Source organism: Penaeus chinensis, chromosome 6, assembly GCF_019202785.1.
Source record: "Penaeus chinensis breed Huanghai No. 1 chromosome 6, ASM1920278v2, whole genome shotgun sequence".
Taxonomy (NCBI): domain Eukaryota; kingdom Metazoa; phylum Arthropoda; class Malacostraca; order Decapoda; family Penaeidae; genus Penaeus; species Penaeus chinensis.
Window position 1 is genome coordinate 31,308,240 of NC_061824.1, and position 17,500 is coordinate 31,325,739.

Here is a 17,500-nt window from a genome sequence, read left to right on the forward strand (position 1 = left end):
TCTGCCATTAAAGAGCATTCAAGCAGTGATACAAGTGAGGCTGTAGCAAAGGCCAACAAACATGTTCCGAGTGTATTCTGATAAGATAATGTTTGTAGATCTCTCACTGGTGGAATTATTCTCTCATTAAGATTCGGACCAATGTTAGACATTGGAATATACGAAGAGAAGTTAACAGCCTTTGCCAGAGTGCCAACCGTAGTGTTATCAATTATCGTGGATTACTTTCTTATTACTGACCATTATTATTTTTGTTCTGGATTATTATTTTTCATGTATCATAGTTTTATCAGTTCAGACTTTTTCACTCAAAATATTCTCTATTTTATTTAATAGTAGGTATATTCTTCATTTTTAAAGGGTTTTGAGGTTATGAAACCGTTATTGTCAGTTCTACGATGCTACAGGATTAGAAAAATCCATTTAAATGGGCTTGTCATTAAGCATGTAGGAAATGATAATTTTGTAATGGTTTCTTTATTTAGCAAATATCTATATGTATATATATATATTATATTTATATTATATTTATATTATATTATATATTAAATTATATTATATATTATATTATATATTATATTATATATTATGTTATATTATATTATGTTATGTTATATTTAAAATAATTGTCTAGTTACAGGATATGATAATTGTAATGATGAGAATGTCCTGTCCACTACAATTTTATTTATTAATTTTGTGTATGCATAGATTGCCTCAGAAGTTCTTTTTCGAAGAAGTCAATTCTGCACTGCATCTACTGTCAGGAAGAAAATATTTTATATCACCCTGGCCTCAAGTGTACTCTAATTTACCAACTCTTTTTGGATAAAGAAATATAAAATTTTTTTTATTAACCCATTGATATTGAGTGCATGAACACATGCTCTGTTTATTAGGTTTTATTTAATTTGTTTTGTTTACACATAAATGGCTTCAGAATTGTTTAGCTGCCAAGGATTCATTAGGACTACCTGATATCACGTGTTAACCCTATGCTTTGAATTTTTTTTAGAAAAATTGTTATCCCCATTTTAATTATACATAATGTTATTACTAGAAATGATAATGATGGTATTTGATGTAGAAAGTTTTGTCTTGAAATTTAAAATAGGATAAACAGGTGAGGTCAGGTAGTTCTGGTAATTTGACTCCTTGGTGACTAAAGAGTTGTAAATTGTCATTGTGTATATGAAATTTATAGAACAAAACATTGCTTTACCCTGCACCCATGGAGTAAATTAATGCAATTTAGATATGGCTTTCGATATTTTTTTTTTTATTATGCTATTGATGAATTTGTCCTTCATTTCTGTCATAGTTGATGTATGTCATATTGTATATATACCCGGTAATAGTAATTAGGAATGTGTGTATCACAAGGAATTGCAGTTGGGGCACAAGTTTTGTAATAGACTTTAAGTGTTTGCTTTTGCCTTTGTACTTTTGGCACTTTGGCAAAGGCCAACAAACCTTAATAAAAAAAAATATATATATATATAGTCTTAGAAGTTATTGATCTGTAAATTTTGTGCACTGATTACCCTGTAATATATGCATGCACAACCATCAGAAGGCTTACAATATTCAGATTCATAGATGGTTCTTTTCACTTCGTTCATCATCCATGTGTCCTTGATGCTCTTAGTTTTAGTGTCTGTACAGGTCTGAAAAAGTTGCAGCATACAAGAGGTATATTTATGATCAGGTTGCAGTAGCTGAAAATAAAATAGGATAAAGAATTTATTCCTAGGTGATGATATTTCTTTATTCATTTGATACCATGATACCATTTAACCGTGTGAGAAATTTAGCATGTGCATGCCCTTATTTGTAGTTCATACTTTTTACTTCAGAATTACTATATATATATGGCAACTTTCATCATCAGCCTCTGTCGTGTTTCCTTTTACTTCAATATTGATTTTCATTGCATTTTTTTCTGATTTAGAAATGGAAGATTGTGTGCTCCTGATTTAGTAAAGAATAATCTTGGAGAGGAATTTGAGGTCTTCAGGAAAATTGCATGTCTAACAAGGGTTAAAAATGAACATTTAATAATATCTTTAGTCATGAAGTCTTGTCACCGCACAGAAGTGTTTGTGTGCGCCCAGCCTACATGTCATGCACCTGGCAGAGTGTCTGCTCACATAATCCCAATGCCTGTGATTGCCATGCTTCACCCTGTTCCAAGCGATTAATGAAAATGGAAATTGATACATTCATTCTTCCTTTGTTATAATTGTATAGTGATTTTTTTTTTCTTTCTTTCTCTCTTTCTTCCTTTCTTCCTTTCTTCCTTTCTTTCTTCTTCCTTCCTTCTTTCCTTCCTTCCTTCCTTCCTTCCTTCCTTCCTTTCTTCCTTTAGATTCATGAAGAAGGTGTGGGCATTAACTTTTATATGTTACATTTTAAGTTGACAGTAATTCTATAAACCTAGTAAGTTGTATATGTTGAACCAATGCCGCCGGGAGGTTTCCTGGTGTGGAAGCCCTCTCTCCCAGCCTGTATTCATAATAGCCCGGGCCCCATTGCTGGGGGATTGTGTCAGCACCATAGCATGTGCAGAATGACTGTACATGCCCCTAGAAAACAGGAACAATGCACCATGGCATGTATGCGCATGCCACCTGGAATATAGTACAGGCATACCATGGCATGTACATACATGCCACCTGGTGGCAAAGGGTTAACCATTACCTAGGTAATAACGTTTTTGAAAATAATAATTTTAATTATGTAAATTATTTACAATATTGTTTGTTCCTTATAGGGCAGAGTGGATGTATGGTTAGGGCTGTGGCATCTGGTCGCGCCACTGGGTGAGGGAAAAGGGCCGCGCCGGTGCCGCACGACAGCGCTATGACCATCGCAATGATAGCCAATCAGGACCCACAGGAGGGCCCACCTAATACCCCACCTCAGGTATGAATATATTTTATATTTTTATGCTTAGTAGAGGAAGAAATTTTCATACAAATAATTGCATATCAGTCAGGAATATCAAGTTCAGGCTTTAAAAAAGTATCTGTTTATTAAACCAGTATGCTGTGTGCATAACATGGGATTTAAATATTCTAGAGAACTAATGATTTCAGTAATTGTGTCAACATTAACAACAATGCTCACAATTTGCAGGGAGGGGATGGAGAAGTGCTGGGTGAGGGGGAAGGGGAGGAAATGGGAGCAGGTGAACCAGACTTTCCACTGGCTGCCTTGGCTCGGCTGGATGAGATGATCCATCGGCAAAGATGGGTCGTACCGGTCTTGCCAAAGTGTGAGTTGGAGCTACTCTTGGACGCCTCCATTGATTTGTGCACCCGTGGTAAGTATTTGTTTTGGAAGCATGTCTCGTGTAGGGTCAAGAAATTCATGGCATAAGTATAGATTTTAGTATTAGTGCTAAACTCAAGTGCTTGATTTGTTTTGCGCCATTCATGTTTGTTTGAAAATTAACTGAAGGAGAAGTTATAAACCAGCCTGTATTATTCATTCCTTTAAGTGAATTGATATTAGTGTGAGGTACAAGATATATAATCAATTTTTATTAGGGTTGGACACAAGAAGTGAAGCATGCCAGAGGTTCTTCCGTGAGGGTCTTACTATCTCATTCACCAAAATTCTTACGGATGAAGCAGTTAATAGTTGGAAATTTGAAATTCATGTAAGTATTATAATCATTTTCTTTATTATTGTTGATATTGTTATTATTATTATTGTTATTATTGTTTTCAGATTTGAAATTGAAAAGAATTCTATATTACTAGAATTTCACTCTCATCATTGAGATTATATTAATTGCCATGTTTATCTTTGCAGAGGTGTATTCTCAAGAACTGTGAAAAATTAATTGAACTGGTGGTAGTAAAACTGCACCAAGACTGGTTTCCCTTACTTGATCTGCTTGCAATGGTGCTCAATCCTAATTCCAAGTAAGTGAAGAAATCATAATTCTGGGAAAGAAGCTTGGCTTTTCAGTGTGAACTTTTTGTCAACGTAATTATATTTACATTGATCATGCACGTTTGCAGAGTTTGTTCTTAGTAATCATTGGTGGGTTTGCTTGTTTCCTTTTTTTTTATGCAAACATTCTTCCAGGTTCCACACCTTCAATGGAACCCGCCCCTCGGAGACAGTACCTCAGGGGTCCCAGATTCCAGACTCTGAGCTATTTGCTCGGCCTCCTGACCCTAGGAATCCAAGGGGTTGGCTGGTAGATCTTATCAACCTCTTTGGCAAACATGGAGGCTTCCAGATTCTCTTAGAAAGATTCCAGTCTGGCAAGAATCTATCGGTTCCAGTGATTTGTGCTCTCCTCCGACCATTTGGCCTATGCTATGAGATGCTCACAATACCTACTATAGAAAAATATTTCATGTCTATTGTAGTAAGTATTAAGATATGTTTTTCTAAACTTTCCCATGTAAAGCTTTTTCAAGGTTTACCATTTCATAACAGCCATTTTCAGTTGTTTTTGGTTGTTTATTTTCCTCTTACTTTCCAAATTTATCTTTCCTTCTTACTCAAGTTTTCACCTATGGAGAAGAGGTGGAATTATGTTAACTAGATAGATATATAGATAAATATATAGTTATAAGCATTCTCTTCATCTGTCTATAGATATAGCAGTAGATATGTATCTTGATAGTAACTTAAAATCTTCTCTACAGTCATCATCTATTTTTACTTCAAACTTAATTATCTCTTTCAAGGCCCTTTTCTTTTGTAAAATCTGTTGAATAATAGGCAACTGTTATATTTTATAAAAGCTTATTACAAATAAAGAATGTAAAAGACTTTCAGTAATGGATTCTACTCTTCATTTTTTATTAGGAGGTAGTCCCAGCCTTCTTAGAAAACCTCACTGATGATGAATTGAAGAAAGAAGCCAAGAATGAGGCCAAGAACGATGCACTGTCAGCAATTATCAAAGCCATTAAGTGCCTGGTGTCCCGAGTGCCCAGTCAGGAGGAGACGGCCAAGAACTTGGAAATTTTTAGGTTGAAAATGATACTCAGGTAAGCATACTCACAAGTACTGTGCAGTGTGAAATATTTTTATCAAATAGAGATGCTCTTGTACATAGTCAAGCATCTTCAAAAGTAGTGGAATGTGACCAATGTCTTTCAGATAATTTGTGACTGTCATTTCTATTATGGCATTCATATTAAAAAGTAGGCTATTATTTTATTTATTTATTTTTACAAGAAGTTGATGAATCATTATTTTTATTACAGGTTATTGCAAATATCATCCTTTAATGGGAAGATGAATGCTCTGAATGAAGTAAACAAAGTGATTACCAATGTGTCCTATTACTCCCACCGTCATGGACCTTTTGAGGAAGAGGAATGGCTGACAGCAGAGCGCATGGCAGTGAGTTTCACATTGGAATGCAGTTTCTTTATTGCTTGACTTAGAGTTTCTCTCTGTTTTCATGTTATTGGTTGCTTGGTTTTCATATTGTTGCTTGCATAAGTGTATAGGGAATTGTATTTCCTCTTATTTCAGGAATGGATCAAGGAGAATCGTGTCCTACAGATTGTATTGCGTGATTCACTTCATCAGCCTCAGTATGTAGAGAAATTAGAGAAGATCATTCGCTTTATCATCAAAGAGAAGGTAAGTATCTAACCATAGGAGGATTCTCCCCCCCAGGTCTCTAGCAAATTGAGGTTTATCTAATTATTGAGAATTATACATTTTCAAATTGTTAGTTACAGAATCATTACAATGCATTTTGACCAATGACCTATGTAAAAATAAGGGAGTGAATAATTGATATATGTATTCAAGAAAAATATGTAACAATTAGATTTTCAGAAATGTTATCAAAGTCTTTTGATTCAAAACCACAATAGCAAATTTTAAGAAATTTAAATAATCAAATTTTATGACAAGGCAAGTTGATAAAATATTTCCTTTCTTTTAGGCTTTGACTCTAGAAGATCTAGATGATATCTGGGCAGCACAGCATGGGAAACATGAGGCCATTGTGAAAAATGTGCACGATCTCTTGGCCAAACTTGCATGGGATTTTTCCCCAGAACAACTTGATCACCTTTTTGGATGCTTCCAGGCAAGTGTGGTGTATATTAATTATTAATTTTACTATATGTAATTTTTCCTTTTCATGTATTTTTGAAGTCTGAAAAGACAGAAATACACTCCTTGCTTTTGTGTATATAATTCCCTCTTTATTATTGGGATGATTATTAACATTTGTTTTCTTTTGTTATCTACAGACAAGCTGGAGTCAAGCTAGTAAAAAACAACGTGAGAAACTTTTAGAATTAATCCGAAGACTAGCAGAAGATGACAAGGATGGTGTCATGGCACACAAGGTAATTAAAGTGTCTTTTTCAAATTTCATTGGTATTATAATTTGTAATTTCATAATTTTGTTGTTAAAGGATATATAATCTATAGTTTTAATTAATTGATTAATTTATTAACTTGTGTGAGTGTGTTCATGTGTGCATCTAGACTTCTGTATTTGTATGTATATACATAGATGTATATTTTTGTATCTAGATGTAGACACACATGGTTACCTATGCACCCAGTATTTACATGTTTATATGTCTAACTAAATCAGGTAAATGATGACAGTATATGCAGAACTTGTACCATGGATAATGATTATCTAATGCGTTATTCCCTGTATATATATATTTATCAATTATATGTGTAATTTTCTCCCCCTCCAATTTCAGGTATTAACTCTACTGTGGTCCTTAGCACACTCAGATGATGTTCCAACAGAAATAATGGACCAGGCTCTCAATGCTCATGTAAAGATTTTAGATTATTCATGCTCACAGGTAATGTAAAAAAAACAATTACAGTTTGATGTTTAAATTTCATATATATTCATTGGGTTAATAATACTTTGAATATTCAGTTCCTCAATATGTTTTAATCACTAATAACCCTATATTTATTTATCCATTCCTTTCAAGGATCGAGACACCCAGAAGAAGCACTGGCTTGACAGATGCGTGGAGGAACTCAAGCATGATAAGTGGGTCCTCCCAGCACTGAAACAAATTCGAGAGATATGTTGTTCGTACAGTGAGGCTCCACCTAACTTCTCACAACATCAGCGCCCAACTCCACATGTCAGCTACCGTCATGATGTTATATCTAAGCTACAGAATCAGCACTCACTCGTGGTCCTTGTGGCAGATAATCTCACAACTTACATGAAGAATATTAGACTAGCTGCCAAGGGTAAGTGCATTAGGATGCAGGCCATGGGATTTGATTGTTGGTGATGTTGTTCAGTTTATTTTATTTTCCTCAGTTGTCATCTATTCTCTGTAGGATTTCTTTCTGTCAGGAAGGTCCAAGTTACTATAATTATTTATCGTTGCAGAAAATCCAGACCTGAATCCAGCAGAAATAATTCCGGACGGCCGATACAACCACATTTGTCAAGTTCAGGAGCGGCTAAATTTTCTCAGGTTTCTGTTAAAGGTTAGTAATAATCACAAGTACAAAAGCACAAAAGTAATTCTTCTTTAGTTTCTAAATGTTTATGGTTAAAATACTGTAGTAGTTAAATAGGAGAATATCAATCAGGTTCAGGGTAGTTAGCAGCTAGAACAACAGTAGTATTAACAAAATAAAAGATTAAAGAATTTGTCACTATTTCTTTGCCATCTATGTGCAAATAAAATTAACAAAAAAAAGTCCAGTGGTCAGTTCATGTAATTAGTGTCAGATTATGGCACACCAAGAGTATTAGAATTATTTGGAGATAATGTTTTACTATTTTCAGTTGTAAGATGATAAATAGCCTTTGTGATGGTAATTTTGATATACCTAGCCTTAGACCTATAGGAGCTCTAAATGCAATATCAAAGCAATGATGAATTAAAATAATTCACCTTGGCATCTAAACCTGAACTGACCATAAAGCTCACACTCATGTTGTTCGGGTATCTCCCATCATTGTTGTTATGAATTAACTTCCATTTTGATTTCATAAGCATAATTCTTTTCCAGTTATTGAGTAATTGATTTCTTTTCCAAGGATGGTCAGTTATGGCTGTGTGCACCTCAGGCCAAACAGATATGGAACTGCTTGGCAGAAAATGCTGTCTTCACTGTTGACAGAGAATCGTGCTTTAAGTGGTTTTCAAAGTTAATGGGCGATGAACCAGATCTTGATCCAGAAATTAATAAAGATTTCTTTGAAAACAATATATTGCTTCTGGATCCATCACTGTTGACTGAAAATGGCATGAAGTAAGTAGCTTTTTTGTTTTGTTTTAGTAATAAGTTGGTTAGTAGATTAGAAGGAAAAATATTTAATAGGTTTAGAGAATTGCTATGATGATGTATATGGCAATAGTATTGTTATAAGATATATATATATATATATATATATATATATATATATATATATATATACATATATATACATATATATACATATATATACATATATATATGTAGTGCAATAAATGGGAGAATTATTTCTCTCTCTTTTCTCTATTCCATTTCTTCAGAAAAATAGTCTTATATTTACCAGTATCTTAGTTCTGATACCATATACACTTGTCTTATCTACAGGTGCTTTGATAGATTTTTCAAGGCTGTTAATTCAAAAGAGGGCAAGCTGGTTTTGAAGAAACGTGTATACCTCATGGATGATGTTGATCTAATTGGTGTTGACTATGTTTGGAGGGTGAGTATTTTACTGATGAATTTTATATTTATTGTTATTCTATATTTACAAATTATAGAAACTTGGGTGAAGGGTATTTAGTTACACAGAATGTAGAATTTTTCTCCATTAGAGGTCATTTAGAGTTGAAGTTATCTTTTTCATACAGTCATACATTTGGTATCATGACAGTATTATCTCTATGACTACAGGTTGTACTCTGTGGAACTGAAGATATTGCTAGCCGTGCCATTGAACTTCTGCGAGAGACATTCACTAATCTAGGACCAAGACTCCAAGCAAATCAAGTCATTATTCATGATGACTTTTTGTCTAGTTGTATGTCCCGGCTAAAGGTGAGACTGTTTTGCCGTAGTAACAAATGTGTACTGCTTATGACAGCTTATATTTGCATTTTTGAATTTGATTTTTGTTTCTCTATTTATTTCTGTCCTTTGTACTTTGCAGGCAATGTATGACACTGTATCAGTGTTAGATCGGGATAAAGACTCGGTTAACAGAATTAGGCAAGAGACTACAAGAATGTGTCGTGTCCTTAAAGTTTTATATGAATATGTGTCAGAATGTGATGGTGATTTTGGAGATGATCGCTCGATTTTGCCACTTGGAAGGTTAGCAATTTTCTATAGAATATAAGGATTTCATTATTATTATTATTTTTTATTTGTAAGTGGCAAACTAACTTGTGTGTATATATGATGAAAGATAAAGTTTGAAGTATTCTTGTTATTATTTTACTTCTTAAGAGTTTGTTTAATGATGATTGAGTATTGAATTAAGAGCAATTTTTTTTTTGTAGATCCTCAAGGGGCAAGCATTTGTCGCTCTTGGTACGTTTCCCTGTGCAGGGTCGGCAACCAGATGAACTGGATGTTTGGACTCATACTAATGATACTATGGGAGCCATCAGAAGACAGGTAAAATGGGTTTGTAGTTTTTATGATTCTATCATGCATTTATTTTTGGAAAGGTTTTAGATTTTTTTGTGAAATAATTTTGTAATAATATTTGATTGGACTGGCACAAGATTTCAGCCACCCATTGACATAACTGTTTATCACTTCTAGGTTTTGCACCGTCTGAAGTCAACAGCTCCAAATGTAAAAGTCGAACTCTACCTGAACACTGACCCCATAGATCCAGTTGATGACAAGAAGATTATAGCACACATGCCTCTTAGAGATAAAATGGTTATTATGCGTCATTTGGGTGGATGTATTAGTCCCATTATTTTGCATGTATCTGTATCTTTATTGATGGAAAAAGTAAAAGATCTTGATTTGAATTTGTTGTAGAAAATGTTGAATAATTTTTTTTCCAGGTTTGGTTATTTCTTGAGCAACTACTTTTCTTCAAAATTTAACAGTGTATCAGTTTACAATGTAGCAAAGATTATTTAATGGAAACTAAACCTTTTATCCCCCCCCCCCCCCCTCTCTCTCTCTCTCCAGGTATTGACAGCTAAGCTAGTCCAAGTCGGAAGTAACATGCCATCATCTCCAGACAGTTCCTCCGATTCTTCAACAGGTTCCCCACAACACCCATATGAGGGCCCTAATGTTGATGCAGAAAATTGTCTTCCTGGTGTTGTAAGCTTTATTCTTTTTCCTTTGCTCTCACCCTTGTTATTGGTGCTGATTTGATTGCTAACCATATGATGGTGGTGATGGTGATGAAATAATTAAGATGATAACTGTTAATATACTACAACTAATCTTTGTATTTGAGAAAATGGATTATGATATGATGTGCAATTTTGATTTTAAACTCAAGTAATTATATACACAATTCTCCTTCATGTAAATAATCCCACGGTCCCAAAAGTTGGTATATATTTATATATACATGTTTATATTCTATACAGATAATGTCAGGTCAAGGAAAGTATACACAATTCCTCCTGCAATTAGCAGACTTGGGCTGCACTTTACAACTACCACAGTTGAGAGATAGTGCACGTGCTCTTCTTGAAATAATGCCGGCAGACCAGTACACAGGTGGGTTAGAAGGTTTTGTTTAGTAAGAACAATTATTATATTCATATTTCTTTTAGTTAGTCATTGAAAACTTCCAGACTTCTAAAGATTACTTTCTCATTTTACAGTTAACAATTTACGAACTCTGTGTATGGAGCATGCCAAGATTGGAGACCAGAACATGTCTCCTTCTTTAGAGAGTATTGTATTTTCACCATCTCCATCACAAGTCCTCTATAACTTGCAGGTAAGAACTTGACTAGAAGATTTTAATAAAAGTGTGTTATAAGATAATAGAAGAGATATGGGAATACCATATATTCAGTTTTTTAACTGAGGTGGAAATGTACTAGACAGGTTGAGTAAGAATTGATGACAGTTGACTAGTTGATCATAGTTTAGTAATTGGAAGTTTAAAGCTGATAATTATTTGAAATATAGAATTATTTCATTCAGCTAGTCATCACTGGACACACTGTTTTTAGTTATTCTACTGTAAATAAACACCATTCTTATTTTTATTATTATTTTTTTTTCCTCTAAATTTTGTAATTTCTTGGCTTGTAAAGAAATGTTTCTAAACAAGGTTATTCACATTAAACTTTTTCCTTTCTTCCTGCAGGTATTATATTCTCTCCTCATGCCTGCACATAACCCTATGTCAGAAAAGGCACATGAATTCCAGTACAATTTCATGAAAAGTGGAGGAGTAAAGCTCATCATTGATATGCTGTCCAAAAACAACTTCCTTTCAAACACAGATATGCCCACCAAAAGGTAAGATTTCTTTGCTGTAATTGTTAGCTTTCAGATTAAATGCCTGAAGATAAACACATGCAGAGAAAACTTTTGCAGTTAAAAGTTAAATACTTTAGCAAATGGTAGACACTTCCCCCCACTCTACCCATCTACCTACATTCCTATTGACCCACACACCTACCTACTCACCCATTCACCCACACACCTACCTACTCACCCATTCACCCACACACCTACCTACTCACCCATTCACCCACACACCTACCTACTCACCCATTCACCCACACACCTACCTACTCACCCATTCACCCACACACCTACCTACTCACCCATTCACCCACACACCTACCTACTCACCCATTCACCCACACACCTACCTACTCACCCATTCACCCACACACCTACCTACTCACCCATTCACCCACACACCTACCTACTCATCCATTCACCCACACACCTACCTACTCACCCATTCACCCACACACCTACCTACTCACCCATTCACCCACACACCTACCTACTCACCCATTCACCCACACACCTACCTACTAACCCATTCATCCACACACCTACCTACTCACCCATTCACCCACACACCTACCTACTCACCCATTCACCCACACACCTACCTACTCACCCATTCACCCACACACCTACCTACTCACCCATTCACCCACACACCTACCTACTCACCCATCCACCCCCACGCCTACCTACCCACCCATACACCCACACACTTATCTACCCATCCATTCACCCACACACCTACCCACTACCCATTCACCACACACCCTACATACACCTATCCACTACCCATTCACTGCACACCCTACTTACCTACCCACCCACCAATTCACCAGACACCCTACTTACCCACCCATTCACATACACCTACCCACTACCCATTCACCGCACACCCTACTTACCCACCCATTCACATACACCTACCCACCCACCAATTCACCCACACATCTACCCACCCACCAATTCACCTAAACACACCTACCCAACCACCAATTCACCCACACAACTACCCACTCAACCATTCACCCACCCACACACCTACCCACCCAAACATTCATCTACCCACACACCCATGCTTCCATCCACACACCTATCGACCCTCCCATCCACCCACCTATCAACCCTCCCATAAACCCCACACATACCCACCTATCCATCGAACAGACACCTACCCACTCATCCATTCACCTACACACACACACACACACACACACACACACACACACACACACACACACACACACACACACACACACACACACACACACACACACACACACACACACCCTACACACCACATACCTTTACATCCATCCACCTGTGCACCTTACCATGCATCCACACACCTACCCACCCACTTCATCTACCTTTCCACCTACCCACCCACTTCATCTACCTTTCCACCTACCCACCCACTTCATCTACCTTTCCACCTACCCATCCACTTCATCTACCTTTCCACCTACCCACCTACCCATCTACCTACCCATTCACCCACCCATCCACCCACCCACCTACCCACCCATCCACCCACCCACCCACCCACCCACCCATCCACCCACCCACCCACCTACCCATCCACCCACCCACCTACCCATCCACCCACCCACCCACCTACCCACCTACCCACCTACCCACCTACCCACCTACCCACCTACCCACCCAACCACCCAACCACCCAACCACCCACCCACCACCCACCCACCCACCCACCCACCCACCCACCCACCCACCCACCCACCCACCCACCCACCTACCTACCAACCTACCAACCTACCTATCCACCCACACACCCCCTTAGACCTATCAGCCCATCCATACACACTGACCCCTAGAAAAAATACATAACACTTACCAACCTACATTCTCACATTCACTGTTCTGTTTGTTTCCATATTCGTATGCATATGTATACATTTATATTTCTTTCTCTTCCCACCATCAGATCAGCCTTCTTAGTGGTACTGAAGCTGGCAAAGTTGGCCTTTGTGACAGTAGGGTATGCCATTGTTGGTGTTGTAGCTGGAGCCGTGACTTCAAGTGGCACAACTACAACTGGGAGTAATGGCGGCTCAGAGGGATCTTCTCCAACAGGTAAAGAAGGGTTGTGCACGAGTTAGAAAAGATGCAAGAGAAAACTTATTTATGTACGTATGTATGTATGTATAGACATATGTAATATATATGTACACATATACATACATATATATATATATATATATATATATATATATATATATATATATATATATATACATACACACACATACTCACACACACATACTCACACACACATACTCACACACACATTCTCACACACACATACTCATATGTGTGTGTGTTTGTTTGATATATATACACATACATATGTAAATTATATATATATATATATGTGTGTGTGTGTGTGCGTATATATATATATATATATATATATATATACATATATATATATATATATATATATACATATATATATATATATATATATATATATATATATATATATATATATATATATATATATATATATATATAATATACATGTATGTAATTTATATACATATATACAATTTTTTTTTCGGGGGGAGGGGTTTGTGTATATATGTATATGTGTATTTTTGTGTGTGTCTATGTATGTGTGCACCTATGTGTGTGTGTGTATCTATATTACTATTATCTCATTAAGTTTAATTTCTCCCCTCAACAGGTGCTGTAAGTTTGGCAGCATCCACGCACACACAAGCTTTAGTGCTCCAAGAAGCACTGCATCACATCCCCAACCCAGCCTCAGACTGCATGGTGCGGAATGTGGCATCACGTCTGGCGCAATCGCTTCACGACCAGGTCACTATCACATCATGTCTCTGGGCGCACTTTGTAAGATCACAGGGAATATTGTATGTGTGATGATTGTATTCACTAACCTCAGACTTTGTTTATTTTTTGTTTTTCCTACTAATTACCAGAGTAAGTTGATTGAATAATTAGCATATTTTATAATGAAGAAGTGGTTAGGAAAAATGCCTCTGACTTGATGAGTTACTTAATTGATGGTAATTACAATACTATAGGGCTTGTAGTATTCATACTTATGTGATGAAGATCATATTATATTAATGAATAGAAGACATAGAAAGCTTGCTTTTGGGGGGAGGGGGGGATTTGTCCTTATACACTCTTAGACAAACAGATAAGAATTGAGTTTTCTTCCAGAGTAGTGTCATGAATGGAAAAGATGAAGTATTTATTGAATTTTATTGAAAGCTATTGGAAAGAAAGACCATCAATACTTAGGGAAATTATTCAGTCAATCATAATTGCCCATTGCTGCTGAGTAAATATCTTGTTGCCTGTAGTCTTTTTTTGTGCCAGCCACCAAGGAGCTAATTTGTATACATACATGACAGCTCATTTGCTCTTTCTTGGGGTTTCAGAGAAAACTTTTCTTATGGAGCTAGTAATATTGATGATGTAATTGTTATTGCCATTATCATATTATTATTGGTATAATGTTATTAACAGTACTGATAGGAATAAAAAAATATTTCCAAAAATCAATGGAAAATATAAATAGGTGATGCAGGTTGGACTAGCAATTGACTCCTTGGTGATTAAGCACTTCTGGAACTATCTATGTGTAAAAACAGTCAGTAAACAAAGAAACACTATGGACATCAATGGGTTAACAAAATAATTATTGATTAAGATTAAATTTAATTTTAATGAATGCCAAGCTACTTACTCTCAGAAGATGAATTAATATTTATGATCCATAACCCAGGTAATTCTTTGCTCTTACATATGTCTCCCTTTAGTCTGTTCTTCAGTTTTACATCTTAGTATAATACACAAAGTTTTAGAATATTTTTCACTGGATTAACCCACTGCTGCCGGGTGGTTTCCCATTATGAAAGCCCTCTCTCTCCGGGCTGTATTTATAGTGGCGCAGGCCCCGCTGCAGGGAGATTGTGTCAGCATCATAACGTGTGCAGCGTACATACCCAAAAAAAATGTGACTGCCACACCATGGCATGCCACCTGGAATATAATCCAGGCATGCCATGATATGCATGTACATGCCACCTGGCGGCAAAGGGTTAATGAGATAACAATATAAAAGTGTTAAATATTAATGAATAGCATGCATGCTATAAGTTACTCAGTTTTGCTTACAACTTCGATTTCTATTAATTTTACTTTATTTAGGTAGATGCAAAAAACAAGGCACAGGTGCCTCATTTCATTAGCTTTTTTCCAGAAACTAATATTGTTTGAGGTGGCATTTTTAAAGATGGATTAGCAAATTTTGGGTGTTTTTTGATTGGTGGTTCTGTGTAGAGATTCTTCTTTCTTTTTTAGATTTTCATCCTAGTTTTAACTTTTTTCTGTTTATTTCAAATTTTTGTGTATATAAGTAACCAGTCTCATATCTGTCAGAAATCATGTTTATCAGCTAAATATGCATATATTCAGAAGAGACATTGATCAGGGCTTTTATATATTCCATTAACCCAATACTGCCAGGCCACACCTAATGGTGTGGCCTGGCAGTAGCCATCACAACCGCTTGGTCTGGGGAGTATGGCTGTATGCTGCAGTAACATGCCAAAGCGTTTGGAGCAGGATGTTCAGCTTAACGTTGCAAACTCCAGTGCCCAAAGTCAGCCATTAATCTCTAGAGTGTAGAATTTTTATTTATTTTTTTCACCCGGCAGTGTTGGGTTAAGCTGAAAATGTAAAGCTCATTGTGAAAAAAAATAACTGTTTTGAACAGGTAACTGGTGTGGTCCCTGACATGAGTGTGGTCAGAGCTATTCTCAAAATTACCTGGGCTTCAGCAGCTGGCCAGGGCCATCTTATCACATCATCTCTTGATGAAATTGAGAAGGCAGCAGAGAGACCGCCCACAAAACCGCCAGATCCCGAGGACCTATGTGGTATGTAAAGATTGGAGATTATTGTTTTATATTGATTTCAGATGTTAAGAGAGAATGATAGATACAGGATTTGAGTTGTAAGAGCTAAATTATTAAATCATGCCTTTAGATTGTGTAAAATGTTGAGTGGATGGAAGGGCTCATGTGTAATGTATGTACTTGTGTCTCTATTGTAGTATCCTTTTAAATGTATTACATGAAGCTCTTTGTTTTTGGAGACAAGAAAAGTAGCTATTGATAGTTTATTTTGAATTATGCCTTTATCTTACCCTCCTATTTTCAGTGTGCCGCGAGGGTCTGGAAACACTGTCAGTAGTTCTAGCCCTTTATCCCCCTGCTCTTGAAACCTTGACCAAGGACACCCAGTTCCACAAACTTGTGATGGGGTTGGTGTTAGTAGGCGGTGAGCGAAGCATACGGCAATGTGCAGTGGAGCAGCTCTTGCTTATGGCTACAAAATGCTCGAACTCGCCCCACACCCTCGTCGTCTTTATCGTCATGCTGTTCAATGTTCTCAATGGCCTCAATAGCGAGTACTCGAAAGAATATTTTCAGGTTTGTATCAAGTGTCCTCTTGCCTTACTATAAGGGTATATAGTTTAACTTCCATTATGTATTTACATTTACATATAATAGATTTTATTTTTGAGTAGATAATGAATTTATTGTTTCTATAATTTTGCTCGAATCAGTTGGTCTCTATTTGGAAGTAGTGTCCTCAGGAAATTGATGATCAAAGTTCAACATAAGAATTTATTTTCTTAATGCTTTAAATTTAATGTGAGACACATCCAACAGCTTTATCCTCTCATGTAATTTGTCAGGTAGTGTGTCAAAATGATAAAAATACCTGGTGGCATGATTCATTTTAACAAACTTATAATTTTCAACAGTACTATGTCAATTGTTTTCATAATAAGGCTTCTATACTATCAAGGCATATGTAAAATCCATGCAATTTTAGAATATTCCAAGTTTAGGTCAGCATCACTGATGATATCAATTGCTGCATCCGCATAGTAGAAAAACTTGGCAAGCTGCTGTACAGTCAGTTTTTTATGTTATTTTTAATTTCCTTCTTCTTAAAGCACTTTTGCTTTGTTCTGTAT

At 36.3% G+C, this 17,500-nt stretch overlaps 1 protein-coding gene across 5 annotated transcripts in view; it reads left to right on the forward strand.

Annotated features, from left to right (window-relative positions):
• LOC125026667 (probable ubiquitin carboxyl-terminal hydrolase FAF-X) overlaps positions 1–17,500 on the forward strand; it is a 48,695-nt gene that overhangs the window by 9,947 nt on the left and 21,248 nt on the right. For 4 of the 5 annotated variants that reach the window (XM_047615247.1, XM_047615250.1, XM_047615249.1 and 1 more), the window contains exons 2-28: positions 2,774–2,925; positions 3,139–3,325; positions 3,552–3,664; positions 3,820–3,932; positions 4,099–4,387; positions 4,834–5,018; positions 5,238–5,376; positions 5,512–5,622; positions 5,933–6,079; positions 6,246–6,344; positions 6,717–6,824; positions 6,963–7,233; positions 7,379–7,479; positions 8,039–8,253; positions 8,581–8,695; positions 8,887–9,030; positions 9,143–9,306; positions 9,495–9,612; positions 9,763–9,885; positions 10,147–10,284; positions 10,560–10,692; positions 10,800–10,918; positions 11,294–11,448; positions 13,400–13,548; positions 14,162–14,331; positions 16,229–16,391; positions 16,675–16,946. In XM_047615247.1, the coding sequence (XP_047471203.1) occupies positions 2,863–2,925; positions 3,139–3,325; positions 3,552–3,664; positions 3,820–3,932; positions 4,099–4,387; positions 4,834–5,018; positions 5,238–5,376; positions 5,512–5,622; positions 5,933–6,079; positions 6,246–6,344; positions 6,717–6,824; positions 6,963–7,233; positions 7,379–7,479; positions 8,039–8,253; positions 8,581–8,695; positions 8,887–9,030; positions 9,143–9,306; positions 9,495–9,612; positions 9,763–9,885; positions 10,147–10,284; positions 10,560–10,692; positions 10,800–10,918; positions 11,294–11,448; positions 13,400–13,548; positions 14,162–14,331; positions 16,229–16,391; positions 16,675–16,946 (4,104 nt within the window). In that variant the 5' untranslated portion in view covers positions 2,774–2,862. The remainder of the gene's footprint in view (positions 1–2,773; positions 2,926–3,138; positions 3,326–3,551; positions 3,665–3,819; positions 3,933–4,098; positions 4,388–4,833; positions 5,019–5,237; positions 5,377–5,511; positions 5,623–5,932; positions 6,080–6,245; positions 6,345–6,716; positions 6,825–6,962; positions 7,234–7,378; positions 7,480–8,038; positions 8,254–8,580; positions 8,696–8,886; positions 9,031–9,142; positions 9,307–9,494; positions 9,613–9,762; positions 9,886–10,146; positions 10,285–10,559; positions 10,693–10,799; positions 10,919–11,293; positions 11,449–13,399; positions 13,549–14,161; positions 14,332–16,228; positions 16,392–16,674; positions 16,947–17,500) is intronic. The other variant, XM_047615251.1, reaches the window with a different exon arrangement.